Raw genomic sequence first — 24,041 nt, forward strand, 5'->3', positions numbered from 1 at the left:
TTACTTTGGAAGTATGTTTGGGGTGATTGTCCATTTGGAAGACCCATTTGCAACCAAGCTTTAACTTCCTGACTGATGTCTTGAGATGTTTCTTCAATATATCCACAAAATGTTCCATCCTCATGATGCCATCTATTTGGTGAAGTGCACCAGTCCCTCCTGCAGCAAAGCACCCCCACAACATGATGCTGCCACCCCCGTGCTTCGCGGTTGGGATGGTGTCCTTCCGCTTGCAAGCCTCCCCCTTTTTCCTCCAAACATAAATGGTCATTATGGCCAAACAGTTCTATTTTGTTTCATCAGAACAGAGAACATTTCTCCAAAAAGTACGATCTTTGTTCCCATGTGCAGTTGCAAACCGTAGTCTGGCTTTTTTTATGGCGGTTTTGGAGCAGTGGCTTCTTCCTTGCTGAGCAACCTTCCAGGTTAGGTTGATATAGGACTCGTTTTTACTGTGGATATAGATACTTGTGTACCTGTTTCCTTCAGCATCTTCACAAGGTCCTTTGCTGCTGTTCTGGGATTGATTTGCACTTTTCGCACCAAAGCACGTTCATCTCTAGGAGACAGAACGTGTCTCCTTCCTTAGCGGTATGACGGTTGCGTGGTCCCATGGTGTTTATACTTGCGTACTATTGTTTGTACAGATGAACGTGGAACCTTCAGGCGTTTGGAAATTGCTCCCAAGGATGAACCAGACTTGGGGAGGTCTACAATTTTCTTTCTGGGGTCTTGGCGGATTTCTTTTGATTTTCTCATGATGTCAAGCAAAGAGGTACTGAGTTTGAAGGTAGGCCTTGAAATACATTCACAGGTACACCTCCAATTGACTCAAATGATGTCAATTAGCCTATCAGAAGCTTCTAAAGCCATGACATAATTTTAGAGAATTTTCCGAGCTGTTTAAAAGCACAGTCAACTTAGTGTACGTAAACTTCTGACCCACTGGAATTGTGATACAGTGAATTACAAGTGAAATAATCTGTCTGCAAACAATTGTTGGAAAAATGACCTTTGTCATGCATAAAGGAGATGTCCTAATCAACTTGCCAAAACTATAGTTTGTTAACAAAAATATGTGGAGTAGTTGAAAAACAAGTTTTAATGACTCCAACCTAAGTGTATGTAATCTTCTGACTTCAACTGTAAGTACCTCATCTATATAACAATGTTCTACATGACATAAGTACCCCATCTATATAACAATGTTCAATATGATTTGTTCCCTTCTCATGCTAATGTTGAAACATGTTGCTATCCAAGATCATTGGCAGGAGTCTGTTTTGCAACAGGGGTGTGTTGGGTGACAAGTCCTGTTTCAGACCAAATAACTTACAAATGTCATACCAAGATCTTACTAAATTGATGGTACAGGGATTGCTTGTTCTTGTGGATATAGTCTTGGGGTTCCACTTGCGAGGCATGCAAGACTAAACATTGCGAAATGCAGAATTCCAAGATAAGTGTATCTCTCTGCCTGCCTGTCTGTATCTCTCTGCCTGCCTGCATCTCTCTGCCTGCCTGCCCCTCCTCTCAATTCAATTCAAGGGGCTTTATTGGCATGGGAAACATACGTTAACATTGCCAAAGCAAGTGAAGTAGACAATATACAAAAGTGAAATAGACAAACATGTACAGTAAACATTACAAAAGAATAAAAACATTACAAAAGTCATATTATGTCTATATACAGTGTTGTAATGATGTGAAAATAGTTCAAGTACAAAAGGGAAAATAAAGCAAATATGGGTTGTATTTACAATGGTGTTTGTTCTTCACTGGTTGCCCTTTTCTTGTGGCAACAGGTCACAAATATGGCTGCTGTAATGGCACACTGTGGAATTTCACCCAGTAGATATGGGAGTTTATCAAAACTGGGCTTGTTTTCAAATTCTTTGTGGATCTGAGTAATCTGAGGGAAATATGTGTCTCTAATATGGTCATACATTTGGCAGGAAGTTAGTAAATGCAGCTCAGTTTCCACTTCATTTTGTGGGCAGTGAGCACATAGCCTGTCTTCCCGAGAGCCACGCCTGTTCACGGCAGCCATTCTCAATAGTAAGGCTATGCTCACTAAATCTGTACATTGTCAAAGCTTTCCTTAAGTTCGGGTCAGTCACAGTGGTCAAGTATTCTAGTTTGCTCAGTTTTTTTGTTAATTCTTTCCAATGTGTCTTTTTGTTTTCTCATGATTTGGTTGGGTCTAATTGTGTTGCTGTTCTGGGGCTCTGTGGGGTCTGTTTGTGTTTGTGAACAGAGCCCGAGCATCAGCTTGCTTAGGAGACTCTTCTCCAGGTTCATCTCTCTGTAGGTAATGGCTTTTTTTACAAAAGGTTTGGGAATCGCTTCCTTTTAGGTGGTTGAAGAATTTAACAGCTCTTTTCTGGATCTCTCCCTCCTGCCCCTCTCTCTCCCTCCCTCCCTAGCGCTAGCCTTCCTGCCCCTCTCTCTCCCTCCCTCCCTAGCGCTGGCCTTCCTGCTCCTCTCTCTCCCTCCCTCCCTAGCGCTGGCCTTCCTGCCCCTCTCTCTCCCTCCCTAGCACTGGCCTTCCTGCCCCTCTCCCTCCCTAGAGCTGGCCTTCCTGCCCCTCTCCCTCCCTAACGCTGGCCTTCCTGCCCCTCTCCCTCCTTAGCGCTGGCCTTCCTCCCCCTCTCCCTCCCTAACGCTGGCCTTCCTGCCCCTCTCCCTCCCTCCCTAGAGCTGGCCTTCCTGTCCCTCTCCCTCCCTCCCTAGAGCTGGCCTTCCTGCCCCTCTCCCTCCCTAGAGCTAGCCTTTCTGCCCCTCTCCCTGCCTAGCGCTGGCCTTCCTGCCCCTCTCCCTCCCTAACGCTGGCCTTCCTGCCCCTCTCCCTCCCTAGCGCTGGCCTCCCTGCCCCTCTCCCTCCCTAGCGCTGGCCTCCCTGCCCCTCTCCCTGCCTAGAGCTGGCCTTCCTGCCCCTCTCCCTCCCTAACGCTGGCCTTCCTGCCCCTCTCCCTCCTTAGCGCTGGCCTTCCTCCCCCTCTCCCTCCCTAACGCTGGCCTTCCTGCCCCTCTCCCTCCCTCCCTAGAGCTGGCCTTCCTGTCCCTCTCCCTCCCTCCCTAGAGCTGGCCTTCCTGCCCCTCTCCCTCCCTAGAGCTGGCCTTTCTGCCCCTCTCCCTGCCTAGCGCTGGCCTTCCTGCCCCTCTCCCTCCCTAACGCTGGCCTTCCTGCCCCTCTCCCTCCCTAGCGCTGGCCTTCCTGCCCCTCTCCATCCCTAACGCTGGCCTTCCTGCCCCTCTCCCTCCTTAGCGCTGGCCTGCCTGCTCTTTCACTTTGCTAATGATGCATGTGTGTGTTCAGTCTGTTGCCTGGAGAATATCCTAGTTCAATCATGGGACCGATGTCGCCGGGCTACAGAAGTATTTACTGAAGAGCACAACTCTTCAGTACTCTTTGTTGCTGAGTGGGTGGGGCTGTTTTTGTCTCATAATATGAAATTACAGTAGGCTACTGGTAGCCTGTAAAGATTACCCTTTTCAGATATAATGGAATGGAAAGCGCCTCGTCTACAGCATTTTTGTTTGTCTGTTAGGGTAAGGCTACACAATGGCTTTTTAAATGCCGACACAAAACTTTCTCTGGAGATATGAATGGCATTTTAGTTGTCTGTAAAGTAATGCTGCTTCTGAAGTGGGTCTAACTTCCATCACTAGGCGACCAGAACTGTCAATCAAATCATCTCAAACTGCTTCGCACAGCCTGCCTGCAGAACACTCTCTCCTAAAAAAGTAAAGTTATTTTAAATACCGTGACTTACCAAGACATTTAGTAGAAAGAAAGTACATCTAGCTACTCTACCATAAAAAACAACACAGCAGGTCATCAATCAGCAACGTTTCTTGTGGTCAGAGAAAGAATAGAACATATGCCGGAGCAGAACTCTACCGTCTGAAAAGGTACAGACCCTTCTGAAGCCTTCATAACTTGTTATCAGTGGTCGCTATTGACATGTTACTGTAGCTGCATTCCATGTCTGTAAAGGGTTGCAGTTGATATAACGTCATTGCCGGGTCATACATATGTAGTAGGACCATTATTCTACATTTTGAATTGACGTGGAATTTTGGCAGAAATGTTCCATTTCTAATTAGTATCCTTACCTAGTGTACTCTTCCTGAAGTTTATTAGGGTCGGTCACAAAGAACTTCACTCTGAAGCTCAGATTATGAGGCGATCCCCCTGTAAATGCACAATGAGAGATTATTGTATCTACACTTAAAAAGAACCACTTCCTAGTTCATCCATCTACTGAAGGTTCACCTACGTTTAAGTTGCTTCCTGATGGGTTTGTTTGGATCCAGCCATCTCTGTAAAAGATAAATGAGGAGAAACTCAATGACACAACAGCATTTCCTCAGCAGCCGTGTTCATTCTCAATTATTCACAAGACAGCCCCCTCCACCTCTCACTCTCTGTTTTCTAGTTGGTAAATGCGGGCTGGGCCGTGATGATCTGTAGCTAGTAACAGTGCATTCGGAAAGTATTCAGAACTGTTCACTTTTTACACAGTCACATTAAAGCCTTATTCTAAAATGCATTAAATAGAAACAAATCCTCAATCTACACACAATTCCCCATAAATGACAAAGAAAAAACAGGTTTAGAAATGTTTGCAAATGCATTACATTTAAAAAAAAATGAAATAGCTTATTTACATAGACCCTTTGCTATGAGACTCGAAATTGAGCTAAGGTGCATCCTGTTTCCATTGATCATTCTTGAGATTCTTTGACAACTTGGAGCCCACCTGTGGTAAATTCAATTGACTGGACATGATTTAGAAAGGCACACACCTGTCTATATAAGGTCCCACAGTTGACAATGCATGTCAGAGCAAAAACCAAGCCATGAGGTCTAAGGAATTGTCCGTAGAGCTCCGAGACAGGATTGTGTCGAGGCACAGATCTGGGGAAGGGTACCAAAACATTTCTGCAGCATTGAAAGTCCAAGAACACAGTGGCCTCCATCATTCTTAAATGGAAGAAGTTTGAAACCACCAATACTTTTCTTAGAGCTGGTCGCCCAGCCAAACTGAACAATCGGGGGAGAAGGGCCTTGGTCAGGGAGGTGACCAAGTATCCGATGGTCACTCTGAAAGAGCTCCGGAGTTCCTCTGTGGAGATGGGAGAAACTTCCAGAAGGACAACCATCTCCGCAGCACTCCACCAATCAGACCTTATGGTACAGTGGCCAGACAGAAGCCACTCCTCAATAAAAGGCACCTAAAGGACTCTCAGACCAAGAGAAACAAGATTCTCTGGTCTGCTGAAACCAAGATTGAACTCTTTGGCCTGAATGGCAAGCGTCAAGTCTGGAGGAAACCAGGCACCGCTCATTACCAGGCTAATACCAATTGAAGCATGGTGGTGGTAGAATTATACTGTGGGGATGTTTTTCCGTGGCAGGGACTGGGAGACTAGTCAGGATTGAGGGAAAGGTGAGCAGTAAATAGAGATCCTTGATGAGATCCTCGTCTAGAGCACTCAGGACATCAGCCTGGGGAAAAGGTTCACTTCCTAACAGTCTCTGAAAGTCCTTGAGTGGCCCAGGCAGAGCTCGGACTTGAACCCGATCTAACATCTCTGGAGAGACCTGAAAATAGCTGTGCAATGACGCTCCATATCCAACCTGACAGACCTTGAGAGGATCTGCAAAGAATAAATGGAAGAAACTCCCCAAATACAGGTGTGCCAAGCTTGTAGCATCATACTCAAGAAGTCTGTAATCGCTGCAAAAGGTACTTTAACAAAGTACGGAGTAAATACAACTCACCACCTGGAATCCGTCTTATGTAGCAACATTTGAATTTCTGTTATTTACATTGGATAAATTAGAGACTCAGAGCTACAAAATGGTATTTCATACACTGCATTTGAGGAAACAATGGGAAAGTAATTCTGCTTTGAAAGTTGATTAAATTGTAAACTCACTTTTGAGAAAATGTTTTGGTACTACTATTGGAGAGCCCTTCTTTGTCTACACCCATTCAGCATCGTTCACACACTGATCCGTGCGTCCTGTACTAATTGTCCAGCTACTTCCAGACATCTAAGAGAGAGAGAACAGCTCACTGAGCATTACTCACCCTATAGCTCCATCTGTGGTTTCGAGTTCAGAGTGCACACTGGACGCTCTGGCCAATAAGTAAGTAGGGTTGTTCCGAAGGCTCTGACCACACAACTACAGTCAAGCACCCACGCTAACTGGCAAACATTGGCTTGCTACTTCCAGACACATAATGAGAGAACACCCCACTCTGACTATTTTACTCACCCTAGCAGAGCTGGTTAGGCTTTTTTCATGTTATCCAGAGTGTTGGTGACTGTACCTGTGCGACTGGCAACAATTGAATTATGCTTTGTTGCCAAATTTACTGACAACGAAAATATTCAAAGGGTGTTTTGTTAAGAAATGTAGCTTGATAGCTAGCTAGGTAAACAATCAATCCCAACGCATGACGTTAGTTAGCGAGCCAGCCAGCTAACATTAGCTAGCTAGCTAGCTAACAGTACACTAACTTTAAATGAAAATACTTTGTCAAAATTAGAGTGGAGTCTTTTGTTAAGACATGTTTTGTTAAGATATTGTTTTGCTAGCTAGCAAGCAAAACAATGGACCATAATGGACCAACATGACATTACTACCCTACATGAATCTGCAGGTACCTAACCAGCAGGTTCAACGGCTATAACTAGTCAAGCAAATGTGTCAGATACGAAGAATAAGATCACACGTTAGCTAGCGACCCCGCAGGTTAACGTTAGCTAGCTAACAGTACACTTGAAATTAAACCACTTTGTCAAAATTAGAAAAGTGTAATATCTGAAAATATTACCAGTATGCATCAAGCCTTATTCTAAAATGGTATGGTGGAGGTGATATAATCCTTGACTGGTATCTCAAAGCACTTCATGATGACAGAAGTGAGTGCTATGGGGCGGTAGTCATTTAGTTAATTTATCTTTGCCTTCTTGGGAACAGGAACAATGGTGAACATCTTGAAGCATGTGGGGACAGAAGACTGGGACAGGGAGCTATATAATATTTCCGTGAACACACCCGCCAGCTGGTCTGTGCATGCTCTGAGGACGCGGCTGGGGATGAAGTCTGGGCTGGCAGCCTTGCGAGGGTTAACACGTTTAAAAGGTCTTACTCCCGTCGGCCACAGAGAAGGAGAAGCCGCAGCCCTTGTTAGCGGGCCGTAACAGTGGCACTGTATTATTCTCAAAGCGGGCAAAGGTGTTTAGTTTGTTTGGAAGCGAGACGTTGTCCGTGACGTGGCTAGTTTTATTTTTGTAGTCCGTGATTGTCTGTAGACCCTGCCACATACGTCTCGTGTCTGAGCTGTTGAATTGCGACTCCACTTTGTCCCTATACCGATATTTCGCTTGTTTGATTGCCTTGCGGAGAGAATAACTACACTGTTTATTTTCGGCCATATTCCCAGTCCTCTTAACATGGTTAAACAATGGTTCGCGCTTTCAGTTTTGCGCGAATGCCACCATCCATCCACGGTTTCTGGTTAGGTTAGGTTTTAATAGTCACATTGGGTACAACATCTCTAATGCACTTCCTTATAAACTCACTCACCAAGTCAGCGTATAGATCAATGTTATTCTCTGAGGCTGCCCGGAACATTTCCCAGCCTGCGTGATCAAAACAATCTTGAAGTGTGGATTCCGATTGGTCAGACCAGCGTTGAATGGTTCTAGTCACCAGTACGTCATGTTTGAGTTTCTGCCTATAAGACGGTAGGAGCAAGATGGAGTCGTGGTCGGATGTGCCGAAGGGAGGGCCATGTATGCATCACGGAAGTTAGAGTAGCAGTGATCGAGTATTGTTTGCGCGACTGCTGCAATCAATATGCTGGTAGAATATAGGTAGCCTTGTTCTCAGATGTGCTTTGTTAAAATCCCCAGCTACAATAAATGCAGCCTCAGGATATATGGTTTCCAGGTTACATAAAGTCCAGTGAAGTTCCTTTGAGGGCCGCCGTGGTGTCTGCTTGAGGGGTATATACACAAATGTGTCGATAACTGACAAGACTTCTCTTGGGAGATAATATGGCCGGCTTTTGATTGTAAGGAATTCTAGGTCGGGTGAGCAGAAGGACTTGAGTTCCTGTATGTTGTTATGATTACCCCATAAGTCGTTAATCATGAAGCATACACCACCGCCTTTTTTCTTCCCAGATAGGTATTTATTTCTGTCAGCACGATGCATGAAGAAGCCCGGTGGCTGAACCGACTCCGACAACGTAGCCCAAGAAAGACATGTTTCCGTGAAACAGAGAATGTTACAATCTCTGATGTCTCTCTGAAAGGGAACCCTTGCTCTAATTTCATCTACCTTGTTGTCAAAAGACTGAACATTGGTGAGTAGTATACTCTGAAGCGGTGGGCGTTGTGTACGCCTACGGAGCCTGACCAGGAGGCCGCTCCGTCTGCCTCTTCCTTCGGCAACGTTGTTTTGGGTCGACCGCTGGGATAAGATTGCATGTCCTGGGTGGTGGTCCGAACAAAGGATCCGCTTCGGGAAAGTCGTATTCCTGGTCGTAATGTTGGTAAGTTGACGTCGCGCTTATATCCAATAGCTCTTCCCGGCTGTATGTAATAACGCTTAAGATTTTCTGGGGAGACAATGTAAGAATTAATACATGAAAAAACTAAATTCTGCATAGTTTCCTTAGGACTCAAAGCGAGGCGACCATCAGCTGTGTTGTAGTATAGTGTGCAGTGGCAGGCAATGTCCCATTAACATACAGGCTTCCAACATGACTTAGGCTAACAGATGGATTGTACAACGGGTTATGTAGAAGAATAATTCCCCATCTTATCCCTCTCCACCCCCTCCATTTCTCATAGCAACACACTTGTCTGAAGACTAAATTCACCACAGAGAGTTACATTTAGGTGAAAGCAGGAAAAGGCTGTCCTCAAGTGAAAGACTTGATGGAGATGGACAGTAGTGAACGAGACAGTGTTGACTGAAGTGTAAAAAGGTGTTTTGCCATCAAGAGTCTGACCTTGGCACCTACCGGGCTGTCAGAGGAGTCGTCGGACAGATGCAGGCCGAAGTAATCCCTCTCTGTCAGCTCCAGGTGTTTAAACACTTCCTCCAGTAAGACCTGACCCTGGTTGTGCTTCTGTAGAGAGAGGGGCAGGGGGTGGTGGAGAAAGGGGCAGGGGGGGTGAGAAAGAGGGAACAAGAAAATAACAAATTATTTGTGTGTCTCCTAGCAAACTCCCCATGCCTCAAGTCTCCATGGCAGCCAGGTCTGAGTAGCTGCTACCTATCACTGTCCATCTCCCATAGCACAGTCACACCAGGGACACAGTGACAACCACTTGTCTCCCTTCTGCCCCTCCCACTCTCCCATGTGACACTGCAGTGCTGTGCCAGTGAGGGGATGGTGTTGACACGGTGCTCCACAGAGGTAAGTCCATGTCACAGCCCTAGGCCAGTTCTAAGCCACAGGGAACAGACTGGCAGCTCTGGGCTGCTGACTGTCAAACATGTGCTGACAGAGTGGGGAAACACAGCCACTCCCCGCGTACACTATGTTTAGCCTCAACCTTCAGTTAGATGACACCAAATCAAATCAAATTTTTGTTGGTCACATACACACACGTGTTTGGCAGATGTTACTGCGGGTGTATCGAAATGCTTGTGTCTCTATCTCCGACAGTGCAGTAATATCTAACAGTTTCACAACATATACCCAAAACACACGTAAATCTAAGCAAGGAATGGATTAAGAATATATATACATACATAGATACATGTCAGAGCGGCATTGGACTAAGATAGTGGCATAGTATAGAGCACAGTATATACAGTGGGGCAAAAAAGTATTTAGTCAGCCACACCAATTGTGTAAGTTCTAGCACTTAAAAAGATGAGAGAGGCCTGTCATTTTCATCATGGTTGAAGTGTACCTATGACAGACAAAATGAGAGAAAAAAAATCCAGAAAATCACATTGTAGGATTTTTAATGAATTTATTTGCAAATTATGGTGGAAAATAAGTATTTGGTCAATAACAAAAGTTTATCTCAATACTTTGTTATATACCCTTTGTTGGCAATGACAGAGGTCAAACGTTTTCTGTAAGTCTTCACAAGGTTTTCACACACTGTTGCTGGTATTTTGGCCCATTCCTCCATGCAGATCTCCTCTAGAGCAGTGATGTTTTGGGGCTGTTGCTGGGCAACACTGACTTTCAACTCCCTCCAAAGATTTTCTATGGGGTTGAGATCTGGAGACTGGCTAGGCCACACCAGGACCTTGAAATGCTTCTTACGAAGCCAATTACAGGCCTCTCTCATTTTTAAGTGGGAGAACTTGCACAATTGGTGACTAAATACTTTTTTGCCCCACTGTACATAGATGCGTGACGCAATATTTACACACAATTAAAGTGACTAAGATACCGTAGAATAGTAGAGTACAGTTTACATATATAAGATGAGTAATGCAAGATACGGAGACATTATTAAAGTGGCTAGTGTTTCATTTCTTTAAAAAGTGGTTAATCTATGTCTATAGGCAGCAGCCTCTGATGTGCTGAGATGGCGGTTTAACAGTCAGTGATGTAGTATAGAACACAATACAGTATATAGACATATGAAATGGATGACACAATATGTAAACACAATTTAAAAGTGACTAAGATACCGTAGAATAGTGTGGAGTGCAGTTTATACATACGAGATGAGTAATGTTAGAAACGGAAACATTATTAAAGCGACTAGAGATCCATTTCTAAAAGTGGCCAGTGATTCTAATATATGCTATTCCAAATGATGTTTTAGATGCGCAATTTTATATCTAACTAAGGTGTTTGGTGCAGCACTTGTCAAGTAAAACAACGTGTTATCTTATTTGAACAAAGTCGGAGCTGCTGGGCAGGTCTATGCTATTGGATAGAGAGCAAATCACCGCAGCGCTCCATGTCAGTGGACAAATGGACATCATTAAATCAAAACCCAACCTTCAATTACCCATTGTGACGCAAGGATGTTACAAACTCAGTTTTAGACGAGTGACTTTATGACCAAAATTATCCTATCTACACTTTATAGCCAATTTTGACACTAGAATTCATGTTTGACTCATATTGATGCCACATACAAGCATTTTGTTACACTCACAATAACACCAACTACTTTGCAGACAGAGTTCAGTGTGTCAAATCGGAGGGCATGCTGTCCGGTCCTCTGGCAGTCTCTATGGGGGTGCCACATGGTTCAATTCTCGGGCCGACTCTTTTCTCTGTATATATCAATGATGTTGCTCTTGCTGCGGGCGATTCCCTGATCCACCTCTACGCAGACGACACCATTCTGTATACTTCCGGCCCGTCCTTGGACACTGTGCTATCTAACCTCCAAACGAGCTTCAATGCCATACAACACTCCTTCCGTGGCCTCCAACTGCTCTTAAACGCTAGTAAAACCAAATGCATGCTTTCAACCGTTCGCTGCCTGCACCCGTACGCCCGACTAGCATCACCACCCTCGATGGTTCCGACCTAGAATATGTAGACATCTATAAGTACCTAGGTGTCTGGCTAGACTGTAAACTCTCCTTCCAGACTCATATCAAACATCTCCAATCTAAAATCAAATCTAGAATAGAATAATCAAATCTAGAATCTATTCCGCAACAAAGCCTCCTTCACTCACGCCGCCAAACTTACCCTAGTAAAACTGACTATCCTACCGATCCTCGACTTCGGCGATGTCATCTACAAAATAGCTTCCAATACTCTACTCAGCAAACTGGATGCAGTTTATCACAGTGCCATCCGTTTTGTTACTAAAGCACCTTATACCACCCACCACTGCGACCTGTAAGCTCTAGTCGGCTGGCCCTTGCTACATATTCGTCGCCAGACCCACTGGCTCCAGGTCATCTACAAGTCCATTCTAGGTAAAGCTCCGCCTTATCTCAGTTCACTGGTCACGATGGTAACACCCACCCATAGCACACGCTCCAGCAGGTGTATCTCACTGATCATCCCTAAAGCCAACACCTCATTTGTCCGCCTTTCGTTCCAGTTCTCTGCTGCCTGTGACTGGAACGAATTGCAAAAATCGCTGAAGTTGGAGACTTATCTCCTTCACCAACTTCAAACATCTGCTATCTGAGCAGCTAACCGATCGCTGCAGCTGTACATAGTCTATTGGTAATAGCCCACCCAATTTTACCTACCTCATCCCCATACTGTTTATATTTATTTACTTTTCTGCTCTTTTGCACACCAATATCTCTACCTGTACATGACCATCTGATCATTTATCACTCCAGTGTTAATCTGCTAAATTGTAATTATTCGCCCACCTCCTCATGCCCTTTGCACACAATGTATATAGACTCTTTTTTTTCTACTGTGTTATTGACTTGTTAATTGTTTACTCCATGTGTAACTCTGTGTTGTCTGTTCACACCGCTATGCTTTATCTTGGCCAGGTCTCAGTTGCAAATGAGAACTTGTTCTCAACTAGTCTACCTGGTTAAATAAAGGTGTTCTCAACTAGCCTACCTGGTTAAATAAAGGTGTTCTCAACTAGCCTACCTGGTTAAATAAAGGTGTTCTCAACTAGCCTACCTGGTTAAATAAAGGTGTTCTCAACTGGCCTACCTGGTTAAATAAAGGTGTTCTCAACTGGCCTACCTGGTTAAATAAAGGTGTTCTCAACTGGCCTACCTGGTTAAATAAAGGTGTTCTCAACTAGCCTACCTGGTTAAATAAAGGTGAAATAAAATAAAATAAATAAAAATAAATAAAATCTGCTAAATATGTGTATGTGACCAATAAAATTTGATTTGACATAGGCAGTAACTATTTAAACTGGGCTGGCACCTTCTCCTTGAGGTTTGCATAATAAATGGGAAAGTTAGATTAACACAGGTCTCGAAAGATACTTCAGTTATCTGTGGAGGACAATGGCAATGGGCCCATTCTGAGATCCTCACTGAAGACTGGGCTGGGACATAGAGACAGAGAGAGAGAGAGTGAGTGGATGATTGACGACTCGGCAGACAGGGCCATACAAACAGTCTTTGTGCTGATCTTTATCAATACCCCCACCACTATCTGTGAGCCAGCACCTGAGATGGTGTGAGGACTGGACTAGTGAGGGAGGGGGAGAATGTTAGGTGAATACAAGCCTTGGGTCTGAATGGAAACTATATCTCTAAAGTAGATGTGGTGTCAATGCACGAAAGTCTATATGTATGAGAAATATAGTATTTACATGTAAACATACTGAACATGGTTGCAATCATAAGAAAGGAAGAGCTAGATGGATCTCTGGTAAAGACTCTGAAAAGGAGGCTTGGGGCACTGCTAGAGCCTGAGCTTGGAGGAATGAGGGAAATGTGGACATGAGACAGCTTGTTCAGGAGCAATAGAAGACAGATAGACAGGGATGGAGGGAGGCAGGGAAAGTAGGTGGCAGGGAGGGAGAGGGAGAAGGAGGCAGGCAGGCAAAGGAGGAGGCAGGGAGGGAGGGGGGCAGGGAAAGGAGGCGGCAGGCAGGCAGGCAGGGAGAGCGAGAAGGAGGCAGGCAGGAAAAGGAGAGAAGGAGGCAGGCAGGCAAAGAAGGAGAGAAGGAGGCAGGCAGGCAAAGGAGGAGGCAGGGAGGGAGGGAGAGGATGAGGCAGGCATGGAGAGTGAGAAGGAGCTTTTTAATGGAAATTCCAAAGCCAAAAGCAGTTATCACTGAACATATTCTATTGTCTCTGTCAGGTCCACATTGGGTAAATATCAATAGAAAAATAAGAAATTACTATGAAATAAAACATTTCAGTTGTGTATATTACTTAGTTTTTATTTCACGGCTTTATTATTTTTCATTCCTTAAAGTCATCATCTCATCTCTGCTCAGACAGTAGCAGCCAGCCAACATTATCTCTATACTCCCCATATCGTACAGTGGTGAGTCATCCTATTTAGTTTGCTAGGCTAGCTGCAGAGCTGTCTGACAATCATTTTACTAGTTCTTTAAAGAAGATGAGGCATACTTAAACTGTCTCTATCCCTCTCTCTTGTTGCTGTGATGTGCACAATCCTGTCTCTCATTCAGGCTGTGTTCTGTGTGCATCTAACCTAACGTAGCAATAAAGTGCAATGGATTATGGTCATTGTAGTTAATTACCATGTTTCTGAGCTGAACTAGGTTGCATATTTGCTTAATGAAAACTCCATTCCAGCATCCCACAGTTCTTGAGTTGATACTACATGTAATTCAAGTAATTGAACCGATGTTAGTTGTTTAGTGACAATATTTAGTGACCCGTCTTTGACACCAACAATCCTCCCCACTCCTCCCCCTTCCTACTTTCTCATCACTCCATCTTGTCTTCAGTTTCCCTTCACATTCAGAGGAACCAATCAGCCAGGTTCTTTCCTACTGTCCCGTTCATTATCCTCACTCCTCCTCCCTTCCTACTTTCTCATCACTCCATCTTGTCTTCAGTTTCCCTTCACATTCAGAGGAACCAATCAGTCAGGTTCTTTCCTACTGTCCCGCTCCAACCAATCAGTCAGGAATGTAGGTCACGACAAAGCTTGGACAAATCTGATCAAACCAACTCTTGTTATGCCAGGGACGTATGGCTTTCCAGGAACTGCAGAGTACAAATCGATGCGGAACTGAGGAAGGAAATCGAAGGAATGTTGAGCTTTATTAATTTAGCTGCTGAGCCAAGATCAGTGTCACAAGCTCCTTTTATAGCCGGGCTACCGTGGCAACAGATGGAGTACATATACAGTATCAACCTGAAAAACATTAACTCAGAGAAGTTACATAATAATATAATTCACATATTCCCACATTATATAATACAAATAACATGGGAAGGGGGTTTGTGCAAGCTCTTTTATATTCCTCCTGACATGTAATATGATTGTGTGGCCATTTGGGGCGGCAGGTAGCCTAGTGGTTAGAGCGTTGGGCCAGTAACTGGGTTACTGGATCGAATCCCCGAGCTGACTTGGTAAAAATCTGTCGTTCTGCCCCTGAACAAGGCAATTATCCCACTGTTCCCCGGTAAATAAGAATTTGTTCTCATCTGACTTGCCTAGCTCAATAAAGACACTGAACTAGGGATGGGTCCCGAAACCAGGTTTTAAATGGGCCCCGGGGCTAAATTATAAACCGACGTTATCGGTTCTGCTTTCGGAACTGGAGAAATTAGGAAAATACATGTATTTATTATTGCATAAACTACAAACATTTTACCAACCGTTTCTAATTTGCAATAAGATTAAGACATATGTCTATGATGCATTTTCACTATTCCCAATCCAGAAGAGATCGCTCTCGCGCAGAGCCTGTCGCGCGCACAAAGACCCTGCTCTTAAACAGTGACGATGGCAGAGAGAACTAAACATACAAAATTGTGGATACACTTCACCAGAGTCGATGCTGACAATGCTCGTTGCCACAATGCAACAACACTTTTGCTTGTTAGGGCAGAAACACAAGCAATCTGTCCAAACATCTATCGAAAGTGCTTTGTGTACAGGCAGAGAAATGCACAGTTTGACTGCCTAGCTCGTAGTTCATCTGTCGTTGGCTGATCTACGTTAGGTATGTATGCTAGCAGCCTAGAGCCCACACACGGAGTTAACTTCTGGCTGCAGGGGCAGTATTGAGTAGCTTGGATGAAAAGGTGCCCATTGTAAACGGCCAGCTCCTCAGTCTCAGTTGCTAATATATGCATATTATTAGTAGTATTGGATAGAAAACACAGTTTCCAAAACTGTCAAAATATTGTCTGTAAGGATAACAGAACTGATATTGCAGGCGAAACCCTGAGGAAAATCAAACCAGGAAGTGGCTTCTATTTTGAAAACTCCATGTTCCATAGCCTCCCTTTGCTCCATTTAAAGGGATATCAACCAGATTCCTTTTCCTATCACTTCCTCAAGGTGTCAACAGTTGATATATTATCGATTATATATTTTAAAAACAACCTGAGGATAGATTATAAAAAACGTTTGACATGTTTCTGTGGACATTACAGAAACTATTTGGAATTTGTCTGAGTTGTCGTGACCGCTCTTTCCTGTGGATTTCTGAACATAACGCGCCAAACAAACGGAGGTATTTTGTATATAAAAATAATCTTTATGGAACAAAAGGAACATTTGTTGTGTAACTGGGAGTCTCGTGAGTGAAAACATCCGAAGATCAAAGGTAAAAGATTAATTTGATTGCTTTTCAGATTTTCGTGACCAAGCTACTTGATGCTAAGTGTACTTAATGTTTTGTCGAGCGATCGATAAACTTACACAAACGCTTGGATTGCTTTCGCTGTAAAGCATCATTTTCAAAATCTGACATGACAGGTGGATTAACAGGCTAAATTGTGTTTTCCTATATTGCACTTGTGATTTCATGAATATAAATATTTTTAGTAATATTCATTGAATGTAGAGGTATGCAATTCAGAGGTTGTTGATGACAATTATCCTGTTAACGGGATTGCAGCCATAACAAGTTAACTAAATTATGAGAACATGGGTTCCTGATCAAAAGGAACCATTAGCCAGCTGAGTGTTGAGCTATGGGTGTGTTCATAAAATGTAATCACCCATTTAAAGATTTTGCTACTTTTTTTGTTAAAGTTGCAGCTACAATGAACCAACCCACTCCTCCCTCTAATACTGCTGGTCCAAGCCAAAGACAAGCCCAAAGCCCCTTCACGCTGGCAGCTAGTGGGAGGATGACTGAGGAGAGGCTGAACGAGTGCCACCTAACCGTGACCAAGGTCATAGTGAATGGCCTACACCCCTTTGCAACAGTGGACTCCAAGGACTTCAGGTAACAGTCTGTCAGTATATGTTGAGTTATATTAATGTTTAGGATATAGTGGTATAAAAGGGTTGTATTAGTCCCATCACTCCACAATACAATAATGATAATTCAACACATGAAAAAAGTTATTGTACTGTAGGGAGATGAGCAAGGCACTCAACACAAATACACCCCTCCCTCCAGGAGTTACCTTAGAGACATATTCATTCCTACCTGGTGTGGTGCAGAAAAGGCCAATGTGATCACTGAGCTGAAGGACGTGCCAAAGCTGGACATCTCATCAGACGGGTGGACCAGCCTCTGTCAGGACCACTATCTCTCTGTTACAGTGCAGTACACAAGCCAGGGCAGTGTTTAACAGAAGGTCATCCACACCAGGACAGTGTAAAACAGAAGGTCATCCACACCAGGACAGTGTAAAACAGAAGGTCTTCCACACCAGGACAGTGTACAACAGAAGGTCATCCACACCAGGACAGTGTACAACAGAAGGTCATCCACACCAGGACAGTGTAAAACAGAAGGTCATCCACACCAGGACAGTGTAAACCAGAAGGTCATCCACACCAGGACAGTGTACAACAGAAGGTCATCCACACCAGGACAGTGTAAAACAGAAGGTCATCCACACCAGGACAGTGTACAACAGAAGGTCTTCCACACCAGGACAGTGTAAACCAGAAGGTCATCCACACCAGGACAGTGTACAACAGAAGGTCCTCCACACCAGGACAGTGTAAACCAGAAGGTCATCCACACCAGGACAGTGTAAAACAGAAGGTCATCCACACCAGGACAGTGTACAACAGAAGGTCATCCACACCAGGACAGTGTAAAACAGAAGGTCCTCCACACCAGGACAGTGTACAACAGAAGGTCATCCACACCAGGACAGTGTAAAACAGAAGGTCCTCCACACCAGGACAGTGTAAAACAGAAGGTCCTCCACACCAGGACAGTGTACAACAGGTCATCCACACCAGGACAGTGTAAACCAGAAGGTCATCCACACCAGGACAGTGTAAAACAGAAGGTCATCCACACCAGGACAGTGTACAACAGGTCCTCCACACCAGGACAGTGTACAACAGAAGGTCATCCACACCAGGACAGTGTAAAACAGAAGGTCCTCCACACCAGGACAGTGTACAACAGAAGGTCATCCACACCAGGACAGTGTAAAACAGAAGGTCATTCACACCAGGACAGTGTACAACAGGTCATCCACACCAGGACAGTGTAAACCAGAAGGTCATCCACACCAGGACAGTGTAAAACAGAAGGTCATCCACACCAGGACAGTGTACAACAGGTCCTCCACACCAGGACAGTGTACAACAGAAGGTCATCCACACCAGGACAGTGTACAACACGTCCTCCACACCAGGACAGTGTAAAACAGAAGGTCATCCACACCAGGACAGTGTACAACAGGTCCTCCACACCAGGACAGTGTAAAACAGAAGGTCATCCACACCAGGACAGTGTACAACAGAAGGTCCTCCACACCAGGACAGTGTACAACAGAAGGTCATCCACACCAGGACAGTGTAAAACAGAAGGTCATCCACACCAGGACAGTGTACAACAGGTCATCCACACCAGGACAGTGTAAAACAGAAGGTCATCCACACCAGGACAGTGTAAAACAGGTCCTCCACACCAGGACAGTGTACAACAGGTCCTCCACACCAGGACAGTGTACAACAGGTCCTCCACACCAGGACAGTGTAAAACAGAAGGTCATCCACACCAGGACAGTGTAAAACAGAAGGTCATCCACACCAGGACAGTGTACAACAGGTCATCCACACCAGGACAGTGTAAAACAGAAGGTCCTCCACACCAGGACAGTGTAAAACAGAAGGTCATCCACACCAGGACAGTGTACAACAGGTCATCCACACCAGGACAGTGTACAACAGAAGGTCCTCCACACCAGGACAGTGTAAAACAGAAGGTCTTCCACACCAGGACAGTGTACAACAGAAGGTCTTCCACACCAGGACAGTGTACAACAGGTCCTCCACACCAGGACAGTGTACAACAGAAGGTCCTCCACACCAGGACAGTGTAAAACAGAAGGTCATCCACACCAGGACAGTGTACAACAGGTCCTCCACACCAGGACAGTGTAAAACAGAAGGTCATCCACACCAGGACAGTGTAAAACAGAAGGTCCTCCACACCAGGACAGTGTACAACAGAAGGTCCTCCACACCAGGACAGTGTACAACAGAAGGTCCTCCACACCAGGACAGTGTACAACAGAAGGTCCTCCACACCAGGACAGTGTACAACAGAAGGTCCTCCACACCAGGACAGTGTACAACAGAAGGTCCTCCACACCAGGACAGACCAGGACAGTGTACAACAGAAGGTCCTCCACACCAGGACAGTGTACAACAGAAGGTCCTCCACACCAGGACAGTGTACAACAGAAGGTCCTCCACACCAGGACAGTGTACAACAGAAGGTCCTCCACACCAGGACAGTGTACAACAGAAGGTCCTCCACACCAGGACAGTGTACAACAGAAGGTCCTCCACACCAGGACAGTGTACAACAGAAGGTCCTCCACACCAGGACAGTGTACAACAGAAGGTCATCCACACCAGGACAGTGTAAAACAGAAGGTCATCCACACCAGGACAGTGTAAAATAGAAGGTCCTCCACACCAGGGCAGTGTACAAATCGCAAACTGGCGAAGTAGTGGCAGAGGAGATCTCAGACATTCAGGAAGAGTTTGAGACAGAGCCGAGAAATATTGTAGCTGTGACTGTTGATATTGCTGGCAATATGGATGTTGCCTTCAAGAGCTTTGTGCACATAGTAAATCTAGCAGCACATAAAATCTACAATATTACTTCCATTGATAAATGGGCAGCCTGAATCAGAGCAGTGGTCATGTGGTTCAAGAGATCCTCGATGTCCAAAACAGTTTTGAAGGAAAAGCAGCAGCTCCTTGGTAAGAAGCCAGTTCAATCTATTAAAGTATTATTTTGAAATTCCCACATTTAACAATTTAATTCAATATTCAAGTGTGTGGTAAATAAATGTATGTTGTTTTTTGTTATTGTTTCAGACCTTCTGCAACACTCATCCTTGATGTCAGGACCAGATGAAACTCTATCTAATGATAGAGATATTCATGGAGCAGTAGGCAGTGATCCAAGCAGCGGCCTTGGATCCACGACTGAGAAAAGCAACGACCAAGGACAACCTGGACCGTCTGAAGGACGAGGACTTCCTTAAGACTGAGGAAGTTTGTCCAGCTCATGAGAATCCTCTATACATCCACACTGTGTGTGTCATGTGAAAAGAATGCGACCTGTGGACAGATCAAACCCATCCTCCACAAGAGCACTTCACTGTGAAGCATGAAGATACAACGTTAGTGGCAACCATCAAAGACAATATCTGGGAGAACCTCTCCGAGTGCTATCAGGGTGAGTACATTCAAGCCTTCCTGCATGAGGCCACAGCAATGGACCCCAGATTTCAAGGGAGGCTGGTGAGTTACTTCACCTGGGACAGGCTGAGGAAGGCAACTGTTGAGGCCAATGTGACAGGAGCAACACCAAGGCTGTCAGAGGAGCCGGAGCAGACAGACACAGAGCACCAGCAACAGGAGAGGGAGTCTGAAGGAGAAGGAGAAGAACTGGAGGAGATCCTTGGAGGAGCTGTTCTCAGAGGAGGACAGGAAGTTGAGGTTGATGATCCAACAGGACACCTCATCCCCCACCTTCAGTGAGTGTGTTGACCTAGAGGTGGAGCTCTACAAAGGCCTGCCTCCCATCTCCATGGCTGAAGATCCTGTGTAGTGGTGGTGGGAGAAGAGATACTCTGCCCCTCCTCACAAACATTACAACAAGCTACCTCTGCGCTCAAGCCTCCTCCACCCCTAGCGAGAGGGTATTTTCGACTGCAGGGAACACAATAAGCCAGGGGAGGTCCCGACTTCTGCCAGAGAAGGCAAATATGTTGATCTTTCTCCAGAAGAACTGTTAAGAACTGTTAGTCCTTTTGCAGCCTACATGCAGGCCCCACCTGTGTAGCTCTATACCACTGTCTTATCTTCTGCAGCCTTACCTGCAGGCCCCACCCGTGTTGCTCTATACCACTGTATAGTCCTTCTGCAGCCTACCTGCAGGCCCCACCCGTGTAGCTCTATACCACTGTCTTATCTTCTGCAGCCTACCTGCAGGCCCCACCTGTGTAGCTCTATACCACTGTCTTATCTTCTGCAGCCTACCTGCAGGCCCAACCCGTGTTGCTCTATACCCCTGTATAGTCCTTCTGCAGCCTACCTGCAGGCCCCACCCGTGTTGCTCTATACCCCTGTATAGACCTTCTGCAGCCTACCTGCAGGCCCCACCTGTGTTGCTCTATACCCCTGTATAGTCCTTCTGCAGCCTACCTGCAGGCCCCACCCGTGTTGCTCTATACCACTGTCTTATCTTCTGCAGCCTACCTGCAGGCCCCACCCGTGTTGCTCTATACCACTGTCTTATCTTCTGCAGCCTACCTGCAGGCCCCACCCGTGTTGCTCTATACCACTGTCTTATCTTCTACAGCCTACCTGCAGGCCCCACCCGTGTAGCTCTATACCACTGTCTTATCTTCTGCAGCCTACCTGCAGGCCCCACCCGTGTTGCTCTATACCCCTGTATAGTCCTTCTGCAGCCTACCTGCAGGCCCCACCCGTGTTGCTCTATACCCCTGTATAGTCCTTCTGCAGCCTACCTGCAGGCCCCACCCATGTTGCTCTATACCCCTGTATAGTCCTTCTGCAGCCTACCTGCAGGCCCCACCCGTGTTGCTTTATACCCCTGTATAGTCCTTCTGCAGCATACCTGCAGGCCCCACCCATGTTGCTCTATACCCCTGTCTTATCTTCTGCAGCCTACCTGCAGGCCCCACCCGTGTTGCTCTATACCACTGTATAGTCCTTCTGCAGCCTACCTGCAGGCCCCACCCGTGTTGCTCTATACCCCTGTATAGTCCTTCTGCAGCCTACCTGCAGGCCCCACCCGTGTTGCTCTATACCCCTGTATAGTCCTTCTGCAGCCTACCTGCAGGCCCCACCCGTGTTGCTCTATACCCCTGTATAGTCCTTCTGCAGCCTACCTGCAGGCCCCACCCGTGTTGCTCTATACCCCTGTATAGTCCTTCTGCAGCCTACCTGCAGGCCCCACCCGTGTTGCTCTATACCCCTGTATAGTCCTTCTGCAGCCTACCTGCAGGCCCCACCCGTGTAGCTCTATACCCCTGTATAGTCCTTCTGCAGCCTACCTGCAGGCCCCACCCGTGTTGCTCTATACCCCTGTATAGTCCTTCTGCAGCCTACCTGCAGGCCCCACCCGTGTTGCTCTATACCCCTGTATAGTCCTTCTGCAGCCTACCTGCAGGCCCCACCCGTGTTGCTCTATACCCCTGTATAGTCCTTCTGCAGCCTACCTGCAGGCCCCACCCGTGTTGCTCTATACCCCTGTATAGTCCTTCTGCAGCCTACCTGCAGGCCCCACCCGTGTTGCTCTATACCCCTGTATAGTCCTTCTGCAGCCTACCTGCAGGCCCCACCCGTGTTGCTCTATACCCCTGTATAGTCCTTCTGCAGCCTACCTGCAGGCCCCACCCGTGTTGCTCTATACCCCTGTATAGTCCTTCTGCAGCCTACCTGCAGGCCCCACCCGTGTTGCTCTATACCCCTGTATAGTCCTTCTGCAGCCTACCTGCAGGCCCCACCCGTGTTGCTCTATACCCCTGTATAGTCCTTCTGCAGCCTACCTGCAGGCCCCACCCGTGTTGCTCTATACCCCTGTATAGTCCTTCTGCAGCCTACCTGCAGGCCCCACCCGTGTAGCTCTATACCCCTGTATAGTCCTTCTGCAGCCTACCTGCAGGCCCCACCCGTGTAGCTCTATACCCCTGTATAGTCCTTCTGCAGCCTACCTGCAGGCCCCACCCGTGTTGCTCTATACCCCTGTATAGTCCTTCTGCAGCCTACCTGCAGGCCCCACCCGTGTTGCTCTATACCCCTGTATAGTCCTTCTGCAGCCTACCTGCAGGCCCCACCCGTGTTGCTCTATACCCCTGTATAGTCCTTCTGCAGCCTACCTGCAGGCCCCACCCGTGTTGCTCTATACCCCTGTATAGTCCTTCTGCAGCCTACCTGCAGGCCCCACCCGTGTTGCTCTATACCCCTGTATAGTCCTTCTGCAGCCTACCTGCAGGCCCCACCCGTGTTGCTCTATACCCCTGTCTTATCTTCTGCAGCCTACCTGCAGGCCCCACCCGTGTTGCTCTATACCCCTGTATAGTCCTTCTGCAGCCTACCTGCAGGCCCCACCCGTGTTGCTCTATACCCCTGTCTTATCTTCTGCAGCCTACCTGCAGGCCCCACCCGTGTTGCTCTATACCCCTGTCTTATCTTCTGCAGCCTACCTGCAGGCCCCACCCGTGTTGCTCTATACCCCTGTATAGTCCTTCTGCAGCCTACCTGCAGGCCCCACCCGTGTTGCTCTATACCCCTGTCTTATCTTCTGCAGCCTACCTGCAGGCCCCACCCGTTGTTGCTCTATACCCCTGTCTTATCTTCTGCAGCCTACCTGCAGGCCCCACCCGTGTTGCTCTATACCCCTGTATAGTCCTTCTGCAGCCTACCTGCAGGCCCCACCCGTGTTGCTCTATACCCCTGTATAGTCCTTCTGCAGCCTACCTGCAGGCCCCACCCGTGTTGCTCTATACCCCTGTCTTATCTTCTGCAGCCTTACCTGCAGGCCACACCCGTGTTGCTCTATACCCCTGTCTTATCTTCTGCAGCCTTACCTGCAGGCCCCACCCGTGTTGCTCTATACCCCTGTATAGTCCTTCTGCAGCCTTACCTGCAGGCCCCACCCGTGTTGCTCTATACCCCTGTCTTATCTTCTGCAGCCTTACCTGCAGGCCCCACCCGTGTTGCTCTATACCCCTGTATAGTCCTTCTGCAGCCTACCTGCAGGCCCCACCCGTGTTGCTCTATACCACTGTCTTATCTTCTGCAGCCTACCTGCAGGCCCCACCTGTGTAGCTCTATACCACTGTCTTATCTTCTGCAGCCTACATGCAGGCCCAACCCGTGTTGCTCTATACCCCTGTATAGTCCTTCTGCAGCCTACCTGCAGGCCCCACCCGTGTTGCTCTATAC

At 46.5% G+C, this 24,041-nt stretch overlaps 1 protein-coding gene across 4 annotated transcripts in view; it reads right to left on the reverse strand.

Annotated features, from left to right (window-relative positions):
• The window catches only part of LOC110502147 (tyrosine-protein phosphatase non-receptor type 4), a 111,569-nt gene that overhangs the window by 48,650 nt on the left and 38,878 nt on the right, over nt 1–24,041 (reverse strand). For 3 of the 4 annotated variants that reach the window (XM_036959301.1, XM_036959299.1, XM_036959298.1), the window contains 3 exons: nt 9,045–9,164; nt 4,284–4,326; nt 4,120–4,198 (listed from right to left, as the gene is read on the reverse strand). In XM_036959301.1, coding sequence (XP_036815196.1) covers nt 4,120–4,198; nt 4,284–4,326; nt 9,045–9,164 — 242 coding nt within the window. The remainder of the gene's footprint in view (nt 1–4,119; nt 4,199–4,283; nt 4,327–9,044; nt 9,165–24,041) is intronic. The other variant, XM_036959300.1, reaches the window with a different exon arrangement.

This window comes from Oncorhynchus mykiss, chromosome 22 (genome assembly GCF_013265735.2).
Source record: "Oncorhynchus mykiss isolate Arlee chromosome 22, USDA_OmykA_1.1, whole genome shotgun sequence".
NCBI lineage: Eukaryota > Metazoa > Chordata > Actinopteri > Salmoniformes > Salmonidae > Oncorhynchus > Oncorhynchus mykiss.